This window comes from Pimephales promelas, chromosome 8, assembly GCF_988280905.1.
Source record: "Pimephales promelas chromosome 8, fPimPro1.hap1.1, whole genome shotgun sequence".
Taxonomy (NCBI): domain Eukaryota; kingdom Metazoa; phylum Chordata; class Actinopteri; order Cypriniformes; family Leuciscidae; genus Pimephales; species Pimephales promelas.
In genome coordinates, this window is record NC_142776.1 from 16741096 (window position 1) to 16764003 (window position 22908).

General features: G+C 39.5%; 1 protein-coding gene across 1 annotated transcript; it reads left to right on the top strand.

The window, feature by feature from the left end:
- Positions 1–76: 76 nt before the first annotated feature.
- Positions 77–18749, top strand: dgke (diacylglycerol kinase, epsilon). The gene is made up of 11 exons (XM_039673548.2): positions 77–939; positions 1965–2121; positions 3492–3611; positions 3783–3926; positions 4206–4363; positions 4462–4510; positions 6071–6184; positions 11544–11615; positions 12858–12985; positions 13390–13501; positions 15895–18749. The coding sequence occupies exons 1-11, from the start codon at positions 506–508 to the stop codon at positions 16114–16116; spliced, it is 1710 nt and encodes a 569-aa protein (XP_039529482.2). The 5' UTR covers positions 77–505; the 3' UTR covers positions 16117–18749.
- Positions 18750–22908: the final 4159 nt, after the last annotated feature.

The following is a 22908-nucleotide window of genomic DNA, read 5'->3' on the forward strand; positions in this document are numbered from 1 at the left end:
TACAAACATAGTTTACAAATCGCTTTTTGTCTCACGTAGTGTGTTCCCATTGGTCACTGAAAATGGTTCGTCATAGACCTACGTCATCATTTCCGTTTCCGTATATTAAACTAGATGAATCTAGTAAGGATTTTTTTTATCCGCTGTTTGTATTTTTCCACTGGTTTCAGTGCACTGCGTGGGTAACAAAGATGACGACGAGATCTGCCCCTTGAAAACAAAACGTAGAATATAAACGTGGATGTAATTTATCTTTACAGTTTGTCTTGCTGTAGCTACCAAGTGTTTGACAGCAGGGATGTTTACGACGCCTGGTCTGCAACATCAGTGTGACTCAGGTCTGTTGCATTGCCTGTCGATGTAATGATGTGCTGCTCGGAGGGGGTTATAAATTGAAGATAGTTGTGGCTTCTCATATAGCTTCGGCACAATGACTGATGACTGATCATTCTCAGCTGGTCTGACTTGTGCGTGACGAAGGTCCTGTAAAATTAGAATCGTGGCTATGGAGGATAGCACAGATGAGCTACGGGAGGAGTGGACTTTGCTCCTCTGGACCGTTGTTGCTGTTCTGGTCCCAGTGTTCATCACGCTGTGGTGCAGCTTCCAGCGTCCCAAACGCAAAGTTCAGCTGAAAGATCTGTTTCGAAAGGGCAAACACGGCTGGCACTACACGGACCTCTTCAACAAGCCCACCTACTGTTGCGTATGCTCTCAGGCCATCCTGCAGGGGGCGTTCTGTGACTGCTGCGGCATATGTGCGGATGAGCAGTGCATACACAGAGCAGATCGCATCCTCTCATGCAAGGAGATCATGACCCAGAGTAAGACATGTGGGAGGTTCTGCCACCAGTGGGTCAGAGGAAATGTGCCCCTTGCCAGCTACTGTGCCAAATGCAAACAGCAGTGCGGGACTCAACCTAAACTCTGCGACTATAGGTACTTAGTAGAGTATTATTATTGGAGTCACAGAGAAGCACACAAGATCCTCTTGGTGTAACATAGGCTACACCAGGATTTAAAACAGTGGTCTTATATGTTGTCTGAGATATTAAAAATTTGCACTCAACTTTGGACAAAAACTAATAAGTTTACCTTTTGGAGAATATTCATGGGAGGTAAATAAGTAAAAGAGAATTTGGCTCATATTTAAATCAACATAGACCTGGGAAAAAAGTTACATTTACACTAGTCTGCTATAGTGAAAGAGTAGATATTTGCAGGTGTTCCCTTTTTCTGTCATGGAACTTTCAGATGGTCAGCACAGCAGCAACTTTCCAATGAGCAACTCAATTCTTGAGGAAGAAAAAGGGCAAACAACAAAATGCTTTCTAATAGGGGTTTGAATGTTTTAACTAAAAATTTATCTAACCATAAACAGAACAACTATTTTGCTTAGAACGCCCACCTTCCTGCTGCATCCATAGTTTTATCAATATTTACACACACACAAAAAAAAAAAAAAAAAAAAAAATGAAGCAAAGTTTCTTTGCAACTTGATTTAACAAGAAGGATGGCAATATCCTGGAGAGCAATAGCTAAAGAAAGCACACAGAAATCTATTTTTGTTGAAGCATCTGAAAATCCATCACTGACTGTAGTCAGAAACAGGAACTTAAGCCTGTCTTTCTTTATGTGTTTAATCTTTCCAAAGCACAATTTGATTAAAAGGTCAGTAATCCCTGTAATCCAATAATGTGCGAACCAGGACCAGTTTCTTTCACCTTAATCCTCGGTGTCAAAGATAGCACTAAACTTGTGTCAGATCAGTTTTTGTGAATTTAAAATCACTTTGAAATAATTTGCGCCATTATTTTTCGATTTACAAAGGTTGTATCTTGTTGAAGATAAATCTTATGATGTTTCTTCAGAGGGTTTGCAGTCAATAAAGTATCCATTTCAGTGTTTTATAAAAAGCTACAAGTGCCCCCTCAATCACATTTGCTGCTTTTATTCGGGAATAGGTGTGTATGGTGTCAGGCAACAGTGCATGACGACTGCATTACCAGTCTGAGTGATGATCTGTGTGATCTTGGAGAGTTTCGCACTGTTATCATACCTCCATATTACCTCTATCAAGTCAACAAACTCCGCCGAAGACACCCTGATGAGTACAGCAAGGTGAGGGGCTATTCACAAACACAAACATCTGTCATACAGAAACATTTTTCTTTTCTTTTTTTCAAAGGTTTTAGCTGTGCACAGAGGCTGGTTTCTCTGCCAATCAATTGTTTAATGTGTATTTAAAGGGTTCATCAAATTTCCCTTGATCTTTTGACAAGACATCATTGTGCTATAAAACCATACTGTAAGTTTCAGAACTTAAACTTCCTTGTTAGTCTGTTCTGTCTTCCAGTTTGTATTTCCACAGCATGATAAAGGTAAGGAAATCATAAAGGTAATGTTACGAATTTATGAATGAACCGCTCGTTTTAAATTCTTCCTGTTCTACTGACATTTATTAGGACTTCCACTTCAAACATTACAATGCTCGATGACGTTTGCTAACTCTACGAGTAATTTCACTTTACTTGCTAAGTATTTTTCGGCAGCGACATATATAGCATACATGCCATACAAAAATAATTAAAATGTAGATTCAAGACTCTTTTAAGATTTAAACATTTTTAATTTGCATAACAGATTTTCTCTCCTTTTTACACCTAAATAAATCTGATTGAATGAGAGTGGTACTTTTTAAAATTGATACACTTTTTTTTATAACCTCTGGTACTTTTTTACATGTAGTGGTAGATTTAATGAAAATTTACTTGGAAAAACAGCCACCCATTCTTTCAAAATCTTCCATTGTGCCTGTAATACCATTCAATTTGTAATCAAAAGATGTGATTAATTAAAATATAATAATCAGATCATTATGAAATTTTCAGCGGATTCCGAGAGTATAATACTTCATATGCATCCCATTTTATATACTTTTGCACTTGTGCTACACCATCGTGTAGTATAAGTTGTGGAAGTAGTGTGTTTACTGTGTATTGCTGCATATAACATGTGCATACTGTGTATTGATGTATGAATTTCTGGCTTATGTACTTTTCTATGAAAGAATTTTTAAGATGGACGTCTTTGACGTTTCGTACAGTCTTGTTGCTTTTTCAGCATATTGTGTATAATCGTTGCATTAAGTTAAATGAAGTTCTACTTTTGAAAAAATGCATCACAAGACCCTGCATTCACTTCCTACATTCAGTGCAGCGTCTCTTTTTTGCAAAAAGCCACAAAAGTTTTTACTTGACATGAAAAGTATTCGCTTATTATATGCCAAAATAAAATATGCATAAACTTTTTACCAACTATACTTTTGATTCAATTCCAAACTGAGCACGAAGTCTTTTGAAAAGTTACAATTTGAGAACCAAAACAAGAAACTTTCTAAAGTAGTGAAATGATAAATTCGTGCACTGTCCACTGGATGAATGTAAAATGAAACTAATTGAATGTTTAATTGTTTATTCGTATGCACGTAGCTTGCTGCATTGTGCGGTTGTGGTTGGACTCCGGTATTGATCTTGGCAAACACAAGAAGTGGCAACAACATGGGGGAGGTTCTACTGGGAGAATTTCGTACCCTTCTGAACCCTGTACAGGTAGAAGTTGACTCTGTGCTCACATTCACACACCTGGCCAGTGTTTTCCTGTTTCTATGTATTCAGTCTCTTTATATATATATATATATATATATATATATATATATATATATATTATTATTATTATTATTTTTTTTTTTATGGATAATCGAATTTATTTGTTTCTCCTAGGTGTTTGATCTGTCTGAGCTGCCCCCCTCTAAAGCCCTGCAGCTGTGTACTCTTTTGCCCCCTGGCAGCGTGCGTGTTCTGGTGTGTGGAGGAGACGGCACAGTGGGGTGGGTTCTGGATGCCATTGATACCATGAAGCTGAAGGTGAGAGCTGGATGAGCAAAATAGTTTAGTTGATACATTAGATACATTAGATTCAAATCAGTTGTGAATCAGCTAAGCATTTTTTTTCTTTGTGTGTTTTAGTGCTGTAATATATAAATGCTATATATTTATGTGCCCTGGCTAGTAGGATGTGTAATTTCATTATACGATGCATTATTTTCACATTTGTGGTGTTATTTCATTGAAAAAAAGAAGTCATTTGTTATTTTTTTGGGTTTAAAATATTGCCTGTGTTTGTTGGTCTCTTATTCTATATAGGGTCAAGATCAGTTTATCCCTTTTGTGACCATCCTGCCATTGGGCACAGGCAATGATTTATCAAACTCTTTGGGATGGGGAGCAGGATACGCTGGTGAGATCTCAGTAGAACAGGTCATCAGGAATGTTCTAGAGGCTGAAGTAGTTAATATGGACAGGTGAGACCCTGGCTGTGCTGTATAGTCTTGTATTAATTATGAAGGTTGGATTTTGTTATTCTTCAATTTATTTTGAATTCCTGCTTTGAATGTTTCAGGTGGAAAGTTCAAGTTGTCTCCAAAGGAAACTATTTTCGTAAGCCAAAGGTCAGTATACAGTCTGTGAACAACCAGCAGGAACATTATAGTTCTTCAGAGTATGCAAAAAATTATATGTTAAACCAACATACCTAATTTATTAGCATAAAATTACATGAAATACCTCTGTATTAATTTAATAGTATTTGTCAAATCAGTCAGGGTACTTTTGATTTATTAGGTGGTTAAAGGGGTCATCGGATGCAAAATTAACTTTTATATGGTCTTTGCATATAAATGTGCATTTGCAGTGTGTGGAGACAACCACCTTACAATGAAAAAAAAATCCATTCTCTCCTTTTTTTTTAAATCCTCAAAAACACTAAACACTCTCAATAATCAAGCCGTTTGGATTTTCTGAGCAATCTGATGTCATATTGCTTATGCTCTGCCCACGACCGCAAACAGACTGTCCCGTATTAGCATATTTCCGCCCTTACCATTTGTATAGACGCTTTCATCAGACGCGTTGCCATGGTGATGAGCTGGCCCAAAGTTAACTTCCGTTCTGTCCGTTTATTAGTGTTTACTGGATAATATGGCATTGACTACAAATGCAGTGAAAGTTAAGGTGATGAGCAGGTTGTTGAGCTGTGGGGTGCAACCTGACCTAGGGAGCAAACGCAATTTTTAAAAATAAAAATGTCAAGGTTTCCTATGAGGGAGACGGCGGTATTAAAATAGCCTAGCTATGTTTATCTGAGTGATAACCGGTACAGTGTTTCCCATACATTTATTAGTGGCAGCCCACCACATTATCAGCGCTGACCGCCACGTATTGATTTCCGTGTTTTTAATAATTTAAGATGGGAAAAGTTGTAATTGACTGCAGAGTTGCGTGCAGCGCATATTCGCGCGCTCTCTCTCTCTCTCACAAACACATTGACAGCGGACCAGTCCGTGTATTGAATGGTTAGTATCATAAACAGCGCTGCATAGATCCATCCAACATGCTGTCAATGTGGAGACCCACCTTAAAAAAAGGTTAGCAAGCATGTAAGAAGCCTAGCTAATAATTATAAGGAGAGCTATGTTAACCTTATCAAACCCCGCCGTCGCGCTTGCCACAGTTTTTTTAACACTGCGGTAAATCAGACACGTCGGTAGAAAAACATCTTGTCTCCAATTTTTGTTCAACGGTTCTGGTAGTGTCACATTTCAGTTTGACCAGGTAACATTTATTTTCTTTGACTGGCAAGAAATACCAGCAACTAGGTTATTTACTTGTTATGGATTTTCTCCGCAAGTCTGCCGGAAGTTAAATTTGGGCCAGATTAATGCACATGCGCAGTACCGTTTGTTTATGTTGTCACTGCTGAAAGGGTCTATACTGTCCCCCAATGCAGGTTGCCAAGGCAGCACTTTGTGTCTTGTGTCAACTCACCCCATAGAAGAGAGGGGTGGGGTGAGCAGTGGCTCATATCATTTAAAGAGGAATTTTACCCAAAGTATGTTACAAACTTTACATGAAGATGCTAAATAATCATACCAATTTGTGGAAAATGTGCATCTGATGACCCCTTTAAAAAATGAGATTTTGATTTGAGTTCAAGGCTGTTTTCTCGCCAGGTGTTGGCCATGAATAATTATTTCTCAGTGGGTCCTGATGCTCTCATGGCACTGAACTTCCATGCACACAGAAAAAAAACACCCTCCTTTTTCTCCAGCCGAATCATCAATAAGGTCTGAGGCATTACTTATCCATCTCATTTGACAGGAAAATGAAATGTATGTTTATTGAGATATTTATATTTTGGTGTAAATATGTTTATATATGTAAGAATTTGTTGCTCTTCTTCCCTCTGTATAATGTCTCAGATTGCGAATGCAACTGGGTTCCATGAGAAGTGGAACAAGACCAGTATTGGTGTTGACGCAATGGGGAACGATGTCTGTGTGACTGGTGTCTGGACGTGTCTAAACAAACAGCAATCAATAATCATTGGCAGATGGCAGTCTATGACGTTTACTATGACGTACTTCAATTCAGTTCAGGAACTGTAGTATTGAAGGACTGCAGGAATTTCAATAGTCTTAGTGTTGACGCTATGGGGAATACCTGCTACTCCATGCAGAAGAATGCCTGCCTCAGAGTGAGTATGCACAAACCGAGCAGGTATAGCACTTAAGTGACTCTAAGGATCTAGCTGGAGTCATAAGAATGCGTCAACATCCAAGTTCTATGTGACTTATGCAAGAGGAAAAAGAGAGAGGGTACTATCTTCATCATTTGCTAGCAAGAGCCTCCAGAAAGTTAAGCAGAATAGTTGACCTGGGTAGCAACAGAGGCATGACTAATTTATCACCATTGTGGCAGCCCACTCTCCTACCAAGTGAAGAGGACGGGATGTCCTCGGACATGCAACCTACCAATAACACTGTGAAAAAGTCTACATCGCATGACTGCAATATATGCACTATATTTACAAAATCTGCACATCAGTGCGCTATACAGGAGACAGAGAGAACCAGTCAGCTACCAACCTCTCTTTTCCTTATAATTTGTCCAAAAAAAAAAAAAAAAGACTGAACAACCTGCTTTATTCCTGTGCTTTCTTTGCAACAGTTGTTAACAACCACAAGTCCTAGAGGGATGTGAGGTAGTTCACATCATCCCAAAAGTGCATATGGACTTCACAGTCGACTGATATAGCCCTCTAGAAGTACTGGAGAGAGAATCAAAATAAGGATTAAGTAATATCTACTATCATTCATCTCTCTGGGTGGTGATTGCACAGTGGATGAGACACATGCCTTTGGTGTGAGCGACTCGAGTCCGAATCCACTGCAAGACACCAATGTGTCCCTGAGCAAGACACTTAACCCTTATGGCGCTTTTCCACTGCATAGTACGGTACGGTTCGGCTCAGTACGCTTCGACTCGGCGCGGAACAGTTCGGATCGCTTTGCGTTTCCACTGCAGTAGTACCCCTTCAAAGTGTGTGGGACTGATCGTTATTTGCGCGCGCCTCTACTGCAATGACATCACCTTAAAAGCACCACATTTTCAAACCCACAACACAGGAACAATGGAGACTATCGAGGGATGGTGTTCCTGATTCTCGGTATGTGGTTGTTTTTAACTGCTAGACTGAAAAATGTGTTTAAAATGAGGCTGATGGCAGCAAAACAAAAATACTGCTAAAAAAGTGTCTCGTGTCTCTTGTCGCAAATCCAATGACGCTAGTGACGCTGGTAGTGACGATTCTGTCTGACCAATCAGTGATCTGCAGTGTTTCACGTCACATTTTAGTACCGGTACGGTACGCTTGGAACCTCAACAGACCAGGTACCATTTAAAGCGACCCGAAGCGAACCGTACTGTACCGTATCATGCAGTGGAAAAGCACCACAAGTGAGCCATACCGAACCGTACCGTACTATGCAGTGGAAAAGCGCCTTTAGTTGCTCCAGAGGCGTGCGACCTCTGACATATATAGCAATTGTAAGTCGCTTTGGATAAACGCATCAGCTAAAAATGAATAAATGTAAATGTAAATCTCAGATCAGTAATGATAAAGAATAACCGAATGGGTTGTAAGGTTCACTGTGACCTCCTATAAAATGACTATCAGATGCGTAGCGTTCTATTGGATAGATAATCCAATAATCATTACTACTGAAATCTCCAGTGAACATGACAAAGGCCACTTGAATCAAAGAGTGGTTGCTTCTTCTCACAGCAACTGTCTTTCTCAAGCAGTGACTCTCAGCAGTGCTAACATCAAGCATTGTCCAATGACCATATCAAGATTACAAGAGTGCGACATGCACCACTTGAATCATCAGTCCAAGACAAAGCCTGATGTTGTAATTTTAAAGGGTCATTAACCCCCTTTTATAGCAGCAGTCAGTTCTCACCAGTTTTGAGAAAATGCTACAAAAGAGGGCGTGGTGTGCAGAGTGGAGGGGAAAGGCTGACAACATAGCAACAGCTTCTGATTCAGACAGTTTTATTTCACTCTCATTAAAAGTATCAAAGTTTCCCACTAATGCACGCTGCACATTACCATTACAATCAACACAATGGACACATGGTTTTGTAAGCTCACTATAAATTACACAGATGTATACAGTACATAGCCTGTGACAATGTTAATTTGATACACAAATAAATGCACAGCCATTCACATTTGTTCTCTGCATTTGAAAATTATAAATGAACACCCCGTTGCATCTTTAATAACTTTTGAGACTTATTTTGCTGCATTTTTATAAACCATTTGATCGTTTAAAGGGCCATAAAGACCGGTTACACTGTTGATGAATTGCATTTGTGTTGAAGACACAGAATCTATTGAAGCGAACTTATGTGACGCAGAAACTCTTAAAAAGCAAAAGCAAACACTCGTTTTTGATCCATTAATGCATCTCTCACTTACTGATTGCGATCTCACTGTTTGAAGCACCTGTAATTGGAAATCAATGTGTGCTGTCATGAATAATTAAGCAAGGCGTCTTCTCGTAGGAAAAGGACATGCCTCATGAATAATTATGAAACACAGACGAGTCATCGATGTAGTTCAAGAAGACATTACATCCTGTGAAGTTGACACAAAGATTGTGTAGGGCACCACAAGCCTGACCCACTGCCGCATATGCTTTGTCTACAAGCCTTAAGGTGGTCTGGCACAGATTTCACAAGTTCACACTTGCATACAATTCACCTTTGGCTAAGCCACGCCCTAGAATGTAGATTGACCAATCACAGCGCAGCCAAGAACGAGCTCCCACAGAGGTCGGACACTTTTTCACAGCGCTTCATTGACTTTCAACACAGGCGTCTCATATTTTTGGTCTCGGCAGGCTCTTACCGTCGTAGTTTTATCCAAAATATGGTTAAACGTTGTGCCTCGGGCATTTGTAACACAGATACGTGTTTCCCAGAGAGGTTGGAGGGGGGTGTCCGTTTTTTGCCTTCCCAAAACCGAAGTAAAATCCTGACAAGTGTCGTCTTTGGAAACTGTGTGGACGTCCTCAGTCAGCTAAACCCCGCAAAGATCAGCAAGCACATCTTTTTTTTACTTATAACCTTACCGTGAGTGTGTTATACTATAACAAGTTATACGTATTACAAGTTATACTAGTTTTATAATGTTTTAGGTTATGATTTCGGTTCTCATACCGGTTGTTGACACGAAAGCACACGCTAAATACAACGTTATACTCGTGTAGTCCGTTTGCTTTGTAATAACGATTATAGAAGTGAATAGAGACCTACCCAGCTTTGCATGAACAGTGTTGCTCCCTGATATTGTTATTCCCAGCCTCCATCTCGATTTAGGAAATGCGTTGTTTCTTTTTTTGACTGACCGGTAACGTTATGCTTTTGCCTCTATTTTGGAAGCCTCGTTGTTGTTTCTTGCGTTTCACCTGTATATCTTTATTATAGCCTTCGAACGCATATTGCAACCCCTTTTGCAACTAAGAGGGGCGGGGCTTAGCCAAAGGTGAATTAGAGGGAGTAAAGTTTAATGCGTATTTGGCGTGCTGTCCGGGGGGAGGGATCCGAGCTTGGAATTCGGCCCAAACCCTGAGTACCCCCCACCCCACAGAACACATTTGCTCCACTTCAAGTCAGATGACGCAGAGCTCATGTAAGCCCTCAGGTGTAGGATAACGCCTACATGGAGGAACACACTGTCTCGATGCTCTGTATTGTTTACTTCATACGCTTGCAAACAAACAGCTTTTAAAAACAAAAAAGCTGGTAAATGGTAACCCAGGCACCCTTTTATACTCTCTGGCTTTCCACGTGTGACATCAACTGCCATCTGCCAAAAATTATTGATGTCACGCTGATGGCATTCCCCTTAGCATCAACACCAAGACACAGCTTTGAAGTTCCACTTAGAAAAGGAACTGAGAAAATATGATTCTGCATTTGGATTATACATCCACAATTATAAAATAAAAAACAATTTTATATATGATTTATATTAACCGTTTATAACCATAATCTACTAACATTTAATTAAATGTTTGATACAATGCACTTGCAATGCACAATGCAGGTGTACATGCATGTTATTTGTAGTTACTCTGCAGTTGCATCTATAACTACAATGTAAACCCTTCCCCTACCCTTTAAAGGGTTAGTTCACCCAAAAATGAAAATTAAGTCATTAATTACTCACCCCCATGCTGTACCAACCCCGTAAGACCTTCGTTCGAGCGACGCGAATACTTTTTGTGCGAAAAAACAAACAAAAATAACGAGTTTATTCGACTATTTCTTTTCTTCCTTGTAAGCCAGAAACGAGACTTCCTTAGATTTCCACGACGCATGTGCGAGAATTGCGATCTGAAGTAGTGTAAGCTGGTGTAAGCAGATCGCAATTCTCGCGCATGCGTCGTGGAAATCTAAGGAAGTCTCGTTTCTGGCCTACAAGGAAGAAAAGAAATAGTCGAATAAACTCGTTATTTTTGTTTGTTTTTTCGCACAAAAAGTATTCGCGTCGCTTGATAAACATATAGTTGAGCCACGGTAGTCACTTGGGATATTTAAACATTTTCTTCATTGACTTTCTGGGCCGTCAAGAGGCAGTCCCTTAGGCAGCCAATGTGGTAGTTATACAGCTCTCAAATTTAATCAAAAATATCTTCATTTGTGTTCCGAAGACGAACGACGGTCTTACGGGGTTGGTACAGCATGGGGGTGAGTAATTAATGACTTAATTTTCATTTTTGGGTGAACTAACCCTTTAACCTAGCCTTAAACAACCATTCCACCAAACATGTCCTTAACATTAACCATATCTCACCTCAATAGCAGCAAAGGTGTTTTGCAATATAACATGAAGACAGTAAGTGCATTATACCAAACATTTGTGATGTTTTAACACCAGTACATAGTAGTTAAAGACACCTAATATAAATAGAAGCTAAAAATAAACATATGAGTTAATAATACTAATGTCTTATTTGTAGGCTTACACAATTTATCCTGTATTAATGCACTGCCATGTTCTACATTTTCATTAAATAAGATTTTCTTTGTGAATTTATGGCTAATAAGACTACCAATTGTTTTTTCCCATAGGCAGTGTACTTCCTCTATGGTACCAAAGATTGTTTAGTGCAAGAATGTAAAGATCTGGATAAGAAGATAGAGGTAAACATTTTAACTGGCTCACTGAGAAAAGGTTTTTAGGCAAAGTGTTCTTTGATGGTTGCCTTTTATTATTATCATCATATGATTAGCATTTTCTCTGGAAGACTGTAGCCTTGACATTGACTTCCTACTACCTTACTGGCCCTGGCCCAAATGGCACACTTCATATGCACTTACGAACTTGTGGACTTACAATGTTTTATACAAAAGATTTTTTTAGGCAAAGTGTTCTTTGATGGTTTCCTTTATTATAGTCATCATATGATTTAGCATTCTCAATGCGTACTTTTGCCGAGCCCACACTGAAGCAAGCTCCAAGGCAGACTTCTTCCTGACAGTCAAAGCAGTGTTGCATCACGAAAGTGTGGACTCGTAGGAAGACTGCAAGTTTTTTGGGTACCATTTGGGACTGGGTCACTGTTGTGTCTTAAATAATGCTGTAATGATTAATAACCATTTCAAACTCGAGTAAAACTGATGATACAAACTCTATTGAAGTGTGATAATAGACTGGCATATTATATTATTAGACTCTTTACAAATACTAAGAATCTATTTCTAGCAAACATTATCAAGCTCTATATTGTTAATGTGCTCTATATTGTTATTGTTAATCTGCAGGTTATTTCTGTGCCACAGCAGAACCAAATGGGATTGTAAACATAATGACTTTCTAAACCGGTTCATACAAAAAAAAAAGTTACTTAAGATCCAACCTAAATGCCATTTGACAGAAATGGACTCGAGTGGACTAAACCGTTTTGAAAGCATCAGTATTTACACTCTTATATATGAATAGCTTACTTGTAGCCACATCTGCTCCTCACATTGATCAGAAATAGGAGAAATAGTTGAAGCATGTAGTTTTTTCAGTATTAAAACAGTAATAATATCCATGGTGGGTGGTTTTCAGCTATGAAGGTGAAAATAAAATATAGTTGTTGAGAATATGTGACTGAGTCTGCATTAATGTGCTGTAACCACTCGACCACATCTCAGACCAAAAGTGCATTTTAAAGTTGCAATGAAATCGAAGTAGCAACATATCATTTCCTCCATATTTTGATGTACATCCAAGTGAAACAGGAAAAATGTCAGGCTTTAACTAAATTATTGGTGAAGTCTTGCATGTACTGAATTGTCTTTCTAATAGATGACACTGTGTTTATAGTTTTATCTTTACACATAGTACTGCATAATTACAGTTATAATGATTGTTAATGCATAATTGTGTCTCTTTAGCTGGAGCTGGATGGAGAGCAAGTGACTTTGCCCAATCTGGAGGGGATAATAGTGTGTAATATCGGCTACTGGGGTGGTGGATGTAGACTGTGGGAGGGAATGGGAGATGAGCCTTATCCTCCAACACGGTGAGAATCCAGACATCACTGTATTGTACACTTTAGTGACTCATAGGCCGTGTGTGTCCACCAAAGTGTTTTTATCCAGCTGAAAACGCCGTGCTTTGGGCGCTTGAGAGCGTTTTGTCAGCGCAGCGTTTTTTCCGTTAAGACGGTCCATTGCTATAATACAGAATATCACAGTTTACTTGATACTGATTTCGCAGATAATTTGTTTCATGCAAAAAATTAATTTTTCGTCCATTACATACGCCAGGCGCATGGAAAAAACGTGTGTTTGGTGGACACACGCCCTTAGTTTGACTTTGTGAACATAGGCTAAAACTAATTGAAACTTCATAGATCTGGATCACTGTAGGATGATATTTGAAAATACTGCTGGTTTAATATTTTCTTAATTTTTCTTTCTTCAGTGTGGATGATGGCTTATTAGAGGTGGTGGGGGTATATGGATCATTCCACTGTGCACAGATCCAGGTGAAACTGGCCAATCCTGTGAGACTGGGACAGGCACATACTGTACGGGTGAGACCATAAAAATGTTCTTTACTCATACAGCATACTCTTAATGTTGCTTAAGTGGACGTGTACACTGCAACGGCAAAACTCCACTCAGGGCAACTCAAACTGCTACAACGCCTTCGGGGAGTCTGTAGCAAGTTTGTTTAATCTATGTTTGGTTTCAGTACATGGCAAATATAACCATCATATATACACAGAATTACTGTTGGAAAGATACAAGTTTTGTTTGCCTGAAAAAACAAATCAAAAAAACAAAAACAAATGGTGTCATTTTTATTAAACTTTTGTTAACAGCCAGTCTATTCACAATGGAAGTATCCAAACTTCAAAATGTATCATATACAGGGGTTGGACAATGAATCTGAAATACTGGCCAAGACACTGTTTGAAGCTTCACGCCTATATATGCTTGGTCTGGTGGCCAAGCTTCACTGATTTTATATTCCATCAATAAGAGCAGTGTGTCAGACTGCAGAATTAAACTCGTACCTTGACTCTCCTGTTTCCACCAAAACAGAAGAGTCAGTCACTTCAGTCACTTATGCCAATGCCAAATGTTTCATTGTTGCCAACAGTGCAAATCTTGGGACAATGTGAAACATGTATTTTTGTCTGATGAGTCCTCCGTCACTGTCTTTCCCAAGTCTTTGGGACGGTGTGGAGAAGCCCTAAAGTGGCTTTACACTTGCACTGTTACTGCCTAGAGTGAAGCATTGGGTTGAAGCATGATCAGTGATGGTTTGGGCTGCAATTTCATGGCATTCTCTACTGTGCCTTATGAGCACCAGTGCCAAGGACTACCAAACCATTCTGGAGGACCATGTGCACTTTGGTTCAAACATTGTACCCAGAAGACGCCGTGTATCAGCATGACTATGCACCAATACACACAGCAAGCTTTTTGGTTTTATGAATTTTTGTGCCCTTTTGGAGGAGCAAGTTGGATAACGTTTTCCTCCACCAGCATCACATAGTGACATTGATACTGTTGTGGAAGAAGAATGGCTTAAACTCCCTCTGGCCACTGTGAATGACTTGTTGTATCTGTAATTCCCAAGACGAATTGATGCTGTTTTGGTCATAATAAGATATGACCATACTAACCATTTACTAATGCCATACACCATATTAAAGTCCCTGTAAAGTCAAAATTAAGTATGTGTTCTGAGTTTGTCACACCACAGAAAAATGTGTTATTAGCCATCCAGCCAAATTTTAATTATAAAAAAAGCCGGCAAGTACATAAAATAAGCTATCAAAATCATGAAAATATGAGCAGTTATCTCTGCTCTCAAACGCTGGGGGCGTGTCCGCTGGCTGTGCTGAAACCACGCCCACTCGCGGGAAAGCTGTTGACGGTGATATTAGCTGATTAGCTTTTGCAGACGCGAGGATGAACGCTGAGGCGGGAGATCGTCGTTTCGGCCCCGTTTACCAGTAACAGCGGATTATCAGTGAAGAATCAGTGAATCCAAGTTGTCTCTGAGGAAAGTTTATAAAACGATCCAGTGTAAAACGATCACAGACGGGTGTTGGCAGTTATCCTCAGCTCTTCGTCAACAAGGTTGGTTCTCTAAAAACCTCTTCTTGATGTGATCGTTTTTAGGGAATTTAAATGAAGATACCGATCCGTTTTGTACATGATCGCATCCAGGTAATAGCCTATGCATTTCTGTGTCGAATAGCTAGCTAGAAAACTGTAGGCTGTAGTTACTAATAGGACTGACAGTAACTCGCGATTGAGCGGCGAATGCGAATGTGCTCTATTGTTAGGGGAGAGATGAGGTCATCAAATAGGGGCTTGTCCAGGAGCTCATGGGCTCCAGTGCGTCATCGAGCCCTGTTTCAGCCCCGCCCAAAAAATCCGTAAAATTGCAATGGTGAAAAACTGTTTAACGGCCTAACTCCACATTTCAGTACTTCACAGTTCACAGTCTTTGTAATATGTTTTAGCAATACATATTCAACATTTATAATGTGTTTAGAACTTTTTTGTAGAATTGCCTTTACAGGGACTTTAATAAATTATTGTGGTCTAAAACCAGGTTTTTCTGCAAAACCTACAATAGACTGACGTAACTACCGTAACCTCACAGCTATTTGCTGCTGACATTGCCCGCTCCTCATTTGCATAAAGGTGAGCCTTTCTCAACTTTTTTATGCTCTCGGAAGCTCTCAATGCTTTCTCTTATCTGCTGTCAATCCCACAAGCCTCTGCACAAACATGTTGCTTAACACCCATAGTTTTACTCAATTAATCGAAAACACCTGCTCTGCTCGTTCTGTGCCAGTGGACACACACACTGTTAGTCATTCTGTGTCATATACACCTATACTGTCCAACAACAAACAGAAAGATAAAAACATGATTATCCTTTTTCTTTTCTTTGTGGTAGCTGGTATTGAAGAGTTCTCGGATGCCAATGCAGGTGGATGGAGAGCCGTGGGCGCAGGGTCCATGCACCATCACCATTACCCATAAGACCCAGGCTCTCATGCTGTACCACAGTGCAGAACAAACAGATGATGACGACTCCAGCACCTCAGAGACAGAAGAACCCTCAGCCGATCACAATACCACCGCTAGCAACACACAGGAAACCGTGTCAGAGTCTTAGTAAGGATATAATCTACCCCAGAAAGTAGCACAGCATGAACAGAAGAAACCCTGATGTGATAAGTGTATGATGTCATAGTTGTAAATGTACATAATGTGCATGTGCTACTCTAGTAATAACATCTGCAGTGGTTATTCATGATTTTTAAAGCCTTTCTCTTTCAAGCATTAGGCAACCCCCTCTACTAAAACTGTCCACAAGAGGTCTGTCTCTGTTGAAAAATCTTTTTGTTGTACATGTACACATTGTTGTTGTACATTTGTGTGTATATTTTTACTCACAGGGAGTGTTACCCGGAAGTGGCTAAGGTTTTAGCCGTTATTAGTCCAACGTGGAATCATATGTATCTGTAAGCAGAGCTCGGGCAATCGAAACAATTAGTCCAATGGAGAATGTTGCAACCAAAGCTGCTTAGACATGAATGTCTTTCACTGATAGTGAGTGCCATAGGCCTGTGAATATACAACTCACTCCAGAAAGTCGAGTATTTGAGCTGTATAAATTAAGCTGTGCAATAATTTTGCTTGGGTTCTTCTTTTTTGTTACTTCTTTTGTGAAACAAATTTGCACTGCTTTAATCTAAAGTAGATTGTAGAACAATGTGCCATTGATATCTTATTATTTTAAGTATTCCATACGTGTTATTGGGTTTATGAAACAACAGTAAAAAAATTTCAATGCACTGGATTAAGAAACCATTCTTTATTTTCTTTTTTGCATATGCTGATTATCAGATGTTTTATGTTTTATTAAATGTTCTCTCATTTTTTGTAGAGATATCTTAGTTTTATGCATCTTTTGTTTGTGTGTGAAAAAAAAAATCACTTTATGGTGGCACATAAAGAGATTAACTTTGCATAGAATAATATGACCATTCTAATAGGATTATTTTATTCCTCTCTTCCAAGTCCTTCTCGTTTCAGTGCAACAGTGGCTTCTCTTCGTGACCTAATCATCACCTGATCTTTTGCTGACTTAGGCTCAGTTTCATGACATCAAGTCCCATGACTCAACAATGATTTGGTCGGTTGTGACAAACAGCTTTTGTGTGAGTCATGCTTAAGTGATAACATGCTTTATTATCAGTGATGTTCTTGGAAAAGAGAAATAGCTGTAGGAGTGATAATATGAAATGCCATCATGAGTTACATCTATCTCTATTTACGACTTTGATAAAGCGCTCAAGCACATGACGTTAAAGGGATAGTTCACTTTGAAATTAATTTTTGGTATGTTTTAGCTTACCTCAAGGGCATCCAAGATGTAGGTGTCTTTGTTTCCGCAGTATTTTCAATTTTGATATTTTTAGGTCAAACCGTTCGTGTCTGTCAGTCATATAATGGAAGTCTATGGAGGCCACCTCAAAGAGCATGCACAGAGTAGTCCAAATTAAACATGATTTAATGACTTGTAAATGTAAGTACACATTGATGGCCTAAGACACAAAACGAGCGGTTTGTGTGAGAAAACAAACAGTATTTATATCGTTTTTACCTCTTGTAACCACAGCCACGTCCAAGTGATCTTTGGTCTCCACAGGCGCTGGAAGTGACCTCTCGCGCATGTACGTCACTCATTGTTTACACAGAAATTTCGGAAGTGTTACCTTTCACTGTGAAGATCTAAATATATTTAGATATACAGGAAATTGCAATGGAAGACGATTTCAATATATAAACGGACAAGGTTACATTTTTTTTCGCACCTGCGCGAGAGATCACTTCCAGTCCTTACGCAGACTGAAGCGCCCGCACCCTCAGATCACTTGGACGTGGCTGTGGTTACTAGAGGTAAAACGATATAAATACTGTTTGTTTTCTCACACAAAATGCTCGCTTCGTGTCTTAGGCCATCAATGTGTATTTACACTTATGAGTCATTAAATCATGTTTAATTTGGACTTCACTGTGGATGCTCTTAAGGGTGGTGGTGACCATAGACCTAAAAATATCAAAATTGAAACTACTGCGGAAACAAAGACACCTACATCTTGGTTGCCCTTGAGGTAAGCTAAAACATACCAAAAATTAACTTCAAAGAGAACTATCCTTTAAGGAAAACGTTGCTGTAAACTTGATACATCTGAGGTTTTGCTGATGTATTGTATTTGAATGGTTCATAATTTTGCTTCATTTCATAGTTCATTTCATATTCAAAGTAATGAAAATGAAAATGGTAGCCAGTTCTCATAGATAATTATGAAGGAGATTTTGATACTTTGGAAATGTTTACAAGACCAAATATAGTATATGCTGTATATTTCCTTTTTCTGCAGTAAAGATTGATTATTTTTCCCTGTTAAATTTTGTTCATTCAGTTGTTGTGATGGATCACGGGGTGTACTACTTTATTTTTTCCAGTAGGTGTTTCTGGGTAACACTTTATGTGTCCTCGGGTTAATTGCTGTGAAACAGGTGTGGAGAATTGATGGTGATTTACCATGCTGCTCATAAGAAGCTGGAGGATAGCTGCTGGGGGAGCTGCTAGGAGCTTGGTCTTGCTGCTTGGTTGTCCTGACTTTCTCACCCTCTCCAGTCCAAGGCTTGATGATGTTGTTTGTTAACTTTATGTTTTATTGTATACTTTAATGTAGTCATGTTGTTGTTTTGATTAAATACAAATTTTGCTTCCAATGACTGGTTCCACTTTTGCTGCAAGATTTTCTGGACCGTATACTGTGCTTGAACAGCTTTCTGAACAAAATTATATGATTTCCACTCCGGATAGGAAGAAAAAGGCTCAGCTGTGCCATGTGAATCTACTGAAGCCTTATTTGTTCCGTGCAGCTGGACAAGATGTCACTGTTGGAGGTGCTGAAGTTAAATCTGTTGCTTTTGCTGTAGGGGGTGGAAGTGGTTCTCTGTTAGATGGGGTTGAGAAGGATGTTCTTGACGAATATTTAATTCTACCTAGACTCTGTAATTCTGAGCAGTTGAAGAGATTGGAGATTATGCTTGGGCATTTATCTCTAGATAAGGGTAAGGAATTAATACATCTGATAACAGAGTTTCAAGTGCTTTTTTCTGATACACCTTCGTGCACTGACATGATTCAGCATGATATTGATGTCGGTGACTTCCAGCCTATTCGACAGCGATTCTATCGTGTGTCTCCTGAAAAACTTTTGGAATCAGAGGTTAAGTATCTTTTGGAGAATGGACTTGCGGAACGATCTAGTTTCAGTTGGGCTTCTCCTTGTCTTTTAGTTACGAAACCAGATGGAACCTTTCGGTTTTGTACCGATTATAGAAAATTGAACTCCGTTACCAAATCTGACTCTTTTCCACTTCCACGAGTAGAAGACTGCATTGATTCGGTGGGGTCAGCTGAGTTTGTTACGAAGATTGATTTACTTCAGGGATATTATCAGGTACCTCTAACTTCTCGTGCTCAGGAAGTTTGTGCTTTCACTACGTCTTCGGGATTATATTCTTATGAACGTATGAGTTTTGGTCTTCGAAACGCTCCCGCTACATTCCAGCGTCTGATGAATTTGGTAATCTCTGGGCTTGAGGGATGTGCTGTATGGATGATGTAGTGGTGTATAGCCAGACATGGGAGGAACATCTTTGCCAATTGCGTGCTTTATTTATTCGTCTTGAGGCAGCAAAGTTGACGATAAATTTAGTGAAATGTGAATTTGCACGTGCCACTGTGGTTTATTTGGGAAATGTGGTAGGACAAGGTAAAGTGTGTCCTGTTAGGGCAAAAGTCCAGGCCATTGATAATTTCCCAGTTCCTTCTACGAAGAAAGAGCTAATGAGATTTCTAGGAATGATTGGGTATTATCGAAAATTCTGTGAAAATTTCTCAACAGTGATTGCTCTTTTAACGGATTTGTTAAAAGGCTAACGGAAATATGAATGGTCCTCAGATTGTCAAAATGCTTTTGATAATATCCTGGCCTTAGTTATATTATAGTTTACTTTACTGACACCATAGCTGTGTCTGAAATCGCTCCCTATCCACTATATAGTGCACTATATCGGGTGTCGGCCATTTTGTAGTGGTGTCCGAATTCTGAGTGAACGACATCATTCCCTACATTCATTCACTACTTTTACCCACAATCCTCTCTGAATTCGAGTGTACATTCGATGTACACTCGCTGAAGCCCTATTTCCCACAATCCAATGCGGAGAGAACTGAGCGCGCATGAAAGTTCGGCGCGAGCAAGTTTAAACCAGAGATTACATTACATCCAGTGGAGGATTTGAAAAATATCCGTTAATCGACGTTTTGAACATAATAACGGCCGCCGGAGGGCGCTCGACGACACGTCATCTGTGAACGTGTACAATTTCAGTCGATGAAACTACAAAGCTGGCACGGAGGTATAATTACAAAATAAAGTCATTATGATTGTTATTGTTGTTAATATTATTTTATAAAGTAGGTAATGTAAGATAAAAGGAGTTTTATCAGTACGCGTGACGAAGCCTTTTCTGCGACAGCTCCAACTCTCCGACGCACAGTGTAAACGTCAGCGTCCGAATTCACTCACTTCATCTCGTTCACTCCTTGCAGATATAGTGCACTCAAATGCCATACACTATATAGGGATTAGTGAATGAGTGAACGAGTGAGCGGTTTTAGACACAGCTCTTGTGGTCACTTTAAGGAGTACAATGCCTTTAATAGTTTATCAGCCATTTTGGATTTTAGAGCCCATGGTGCAGAGTATAGAGGCGCATCCACGTCCATCCCTTTTGTTTCACTCTTGAAATGGCACAATCTGTAAGTTTAAAAGATTAATCTAAAAAGTACAATATGATTACATGTGTTTTGATAGGTTATACACGTTTGAGAATGATTACATGCGACATGATAATGTAACCCTATAGGCACATAATTGTGAGGCTTAATTGTCCTTCTTAACACAGCTATCGTCTATGTTATGTAAAGGCAATTTATGTGCATCTTAAATGTTGTTTTGATCTATGTGAACTGAATGTAATATTGTAAGATATATTTTTGTTGAAATCATTGTTCATTTGTGTTACAGTTTCACAAATTGGGCTTCAGTAAAGAAAGTTTGACCCTGACAACTGTCTACGATTTTTACTAAGCCTTTGTTTAACTCGCTGCAAAAGCAAACACAAGCTGAGGGCAGAAGAGATAATGCCAAACTTTTGCTGAGTTCTGCTCCCGTGTTAACGGCACCTCGTTGGAACCGTCCTTTCCATTTAAAGGTGAATGCGAGTGGACTGGGTGCTGGAGCTGCATTATTGCAGAGGGATGACAACGGCATTGATTGACCAATTGGCTTCTTTTCTAAGAAGTTTAATTTGTGTCAGAGAAATTATTCAACCATTGAAAAGGAGTTACTGGCATTGATCTGGGCTTTACAACATTTCGATGTTTATGTGGGGGGAGGCTCTGTCTCTTTGGTAGTATTTACAGACCACAATCCACTTACTTTCTTACAGTCCTTGCATAGTCCAAATCAACGACTTATTCGCTGGGCTTTATTCTTGCAGTCTTATAGCCTGGATATTCGCCATATTAGAGGGGTAGATAATACAAACCCAATTCCATAAAAGTTGGGACACTGTACAAATTGTGAATAACAACAGAATGCAATGATGTGGAAGTTTCAAATTTCAATATTATATTTAGAATACAACATAGATGACATATCAAATGTTGAAAGTGAGACATTTTGAATTGCCATGCCAAATATTGGCTCCTTTTGGATTTCATGAGAGCTACAAATTCCCAAAAAGTTGGGACAGGTAGCAATAAGAGGCCAGAAAAGTTAAATGTACATATAAGGAACTGCTGGAGGACAAATTTGCAACTTATTAGGTCAATTGGCAACATGATTGGGTATAAAAAGAGCCTCTCAGAGTGGCAGTGTCTCTCAAAAGTCAAGATGGGCAGAGGATCACCAATTCCCCCAATGCTGAGGCAAAAAATAGTGGAGCAATATCAGAAAGGAGTTTCTCAGAGAAAAATTGCAAAGAGTTTGAAGTTATCATCATCAACAGTGCATAATATCATCCAAAGATTCAGAGAATCTGGAACAATCTCTGTGCATAAGGGTCAAGGCCGGAAAACCATACTGAATGCCTGTGATCTTCGGGCCCTTAGACGGCACTGCATCACACACAGGAATGCTACTGTAATGGAAATCACAACATGGGCTCAAGAATACTTCCAGAAAACATTGTCAGTGAACACAATCCACTGTGCCATTCATCGTTGCCGGCTAAAGCTCTATAGGTCAAAAAAGAAGCCATATCTAAATGGGAACCAGAAGCGCAGGTGTTTTCTCTGGGCCAAGGCTCATTTAAAGTGGACTCTAGCAAAGTGGAAAACTGTTCTGTGGTCAGACGAATCAAAATTTGAAGTTCTTTTTGGAAAACTGGGACGCCATGTCATCCGGACTAAAGAGGACAAGGACAACCCAAGTTGTTATCAGCGCTCAGTTCAGAAGCCTGCATCTCTGATGGTATGGGGTTGCATGAGTGCGTGTGGCATGGGCAGCTTACACATCTGGAAAGGCACCATCAATACTGAAAGGTATCCAAGTTCTAGAACAACATATGCTCCCATCCAGACATCGTCTCTTTCAGGGAAGACCTTGTATTTTCCAACAAGACAATGCCAAACCACATACTGCATCAATTACAACATCATGGCTGCGTAGAAGAAGGATCCGGGTACTGAAATGGCCAGCCTTCAGTCCAGATCTTTCACCCATAGAAAACATTTGGCGCATCATAAAGAGGAAGATGCAACAAAGAAGATCTAAGACAGTTGAGCAGCTAGAAGCCTTTATTAGACAAG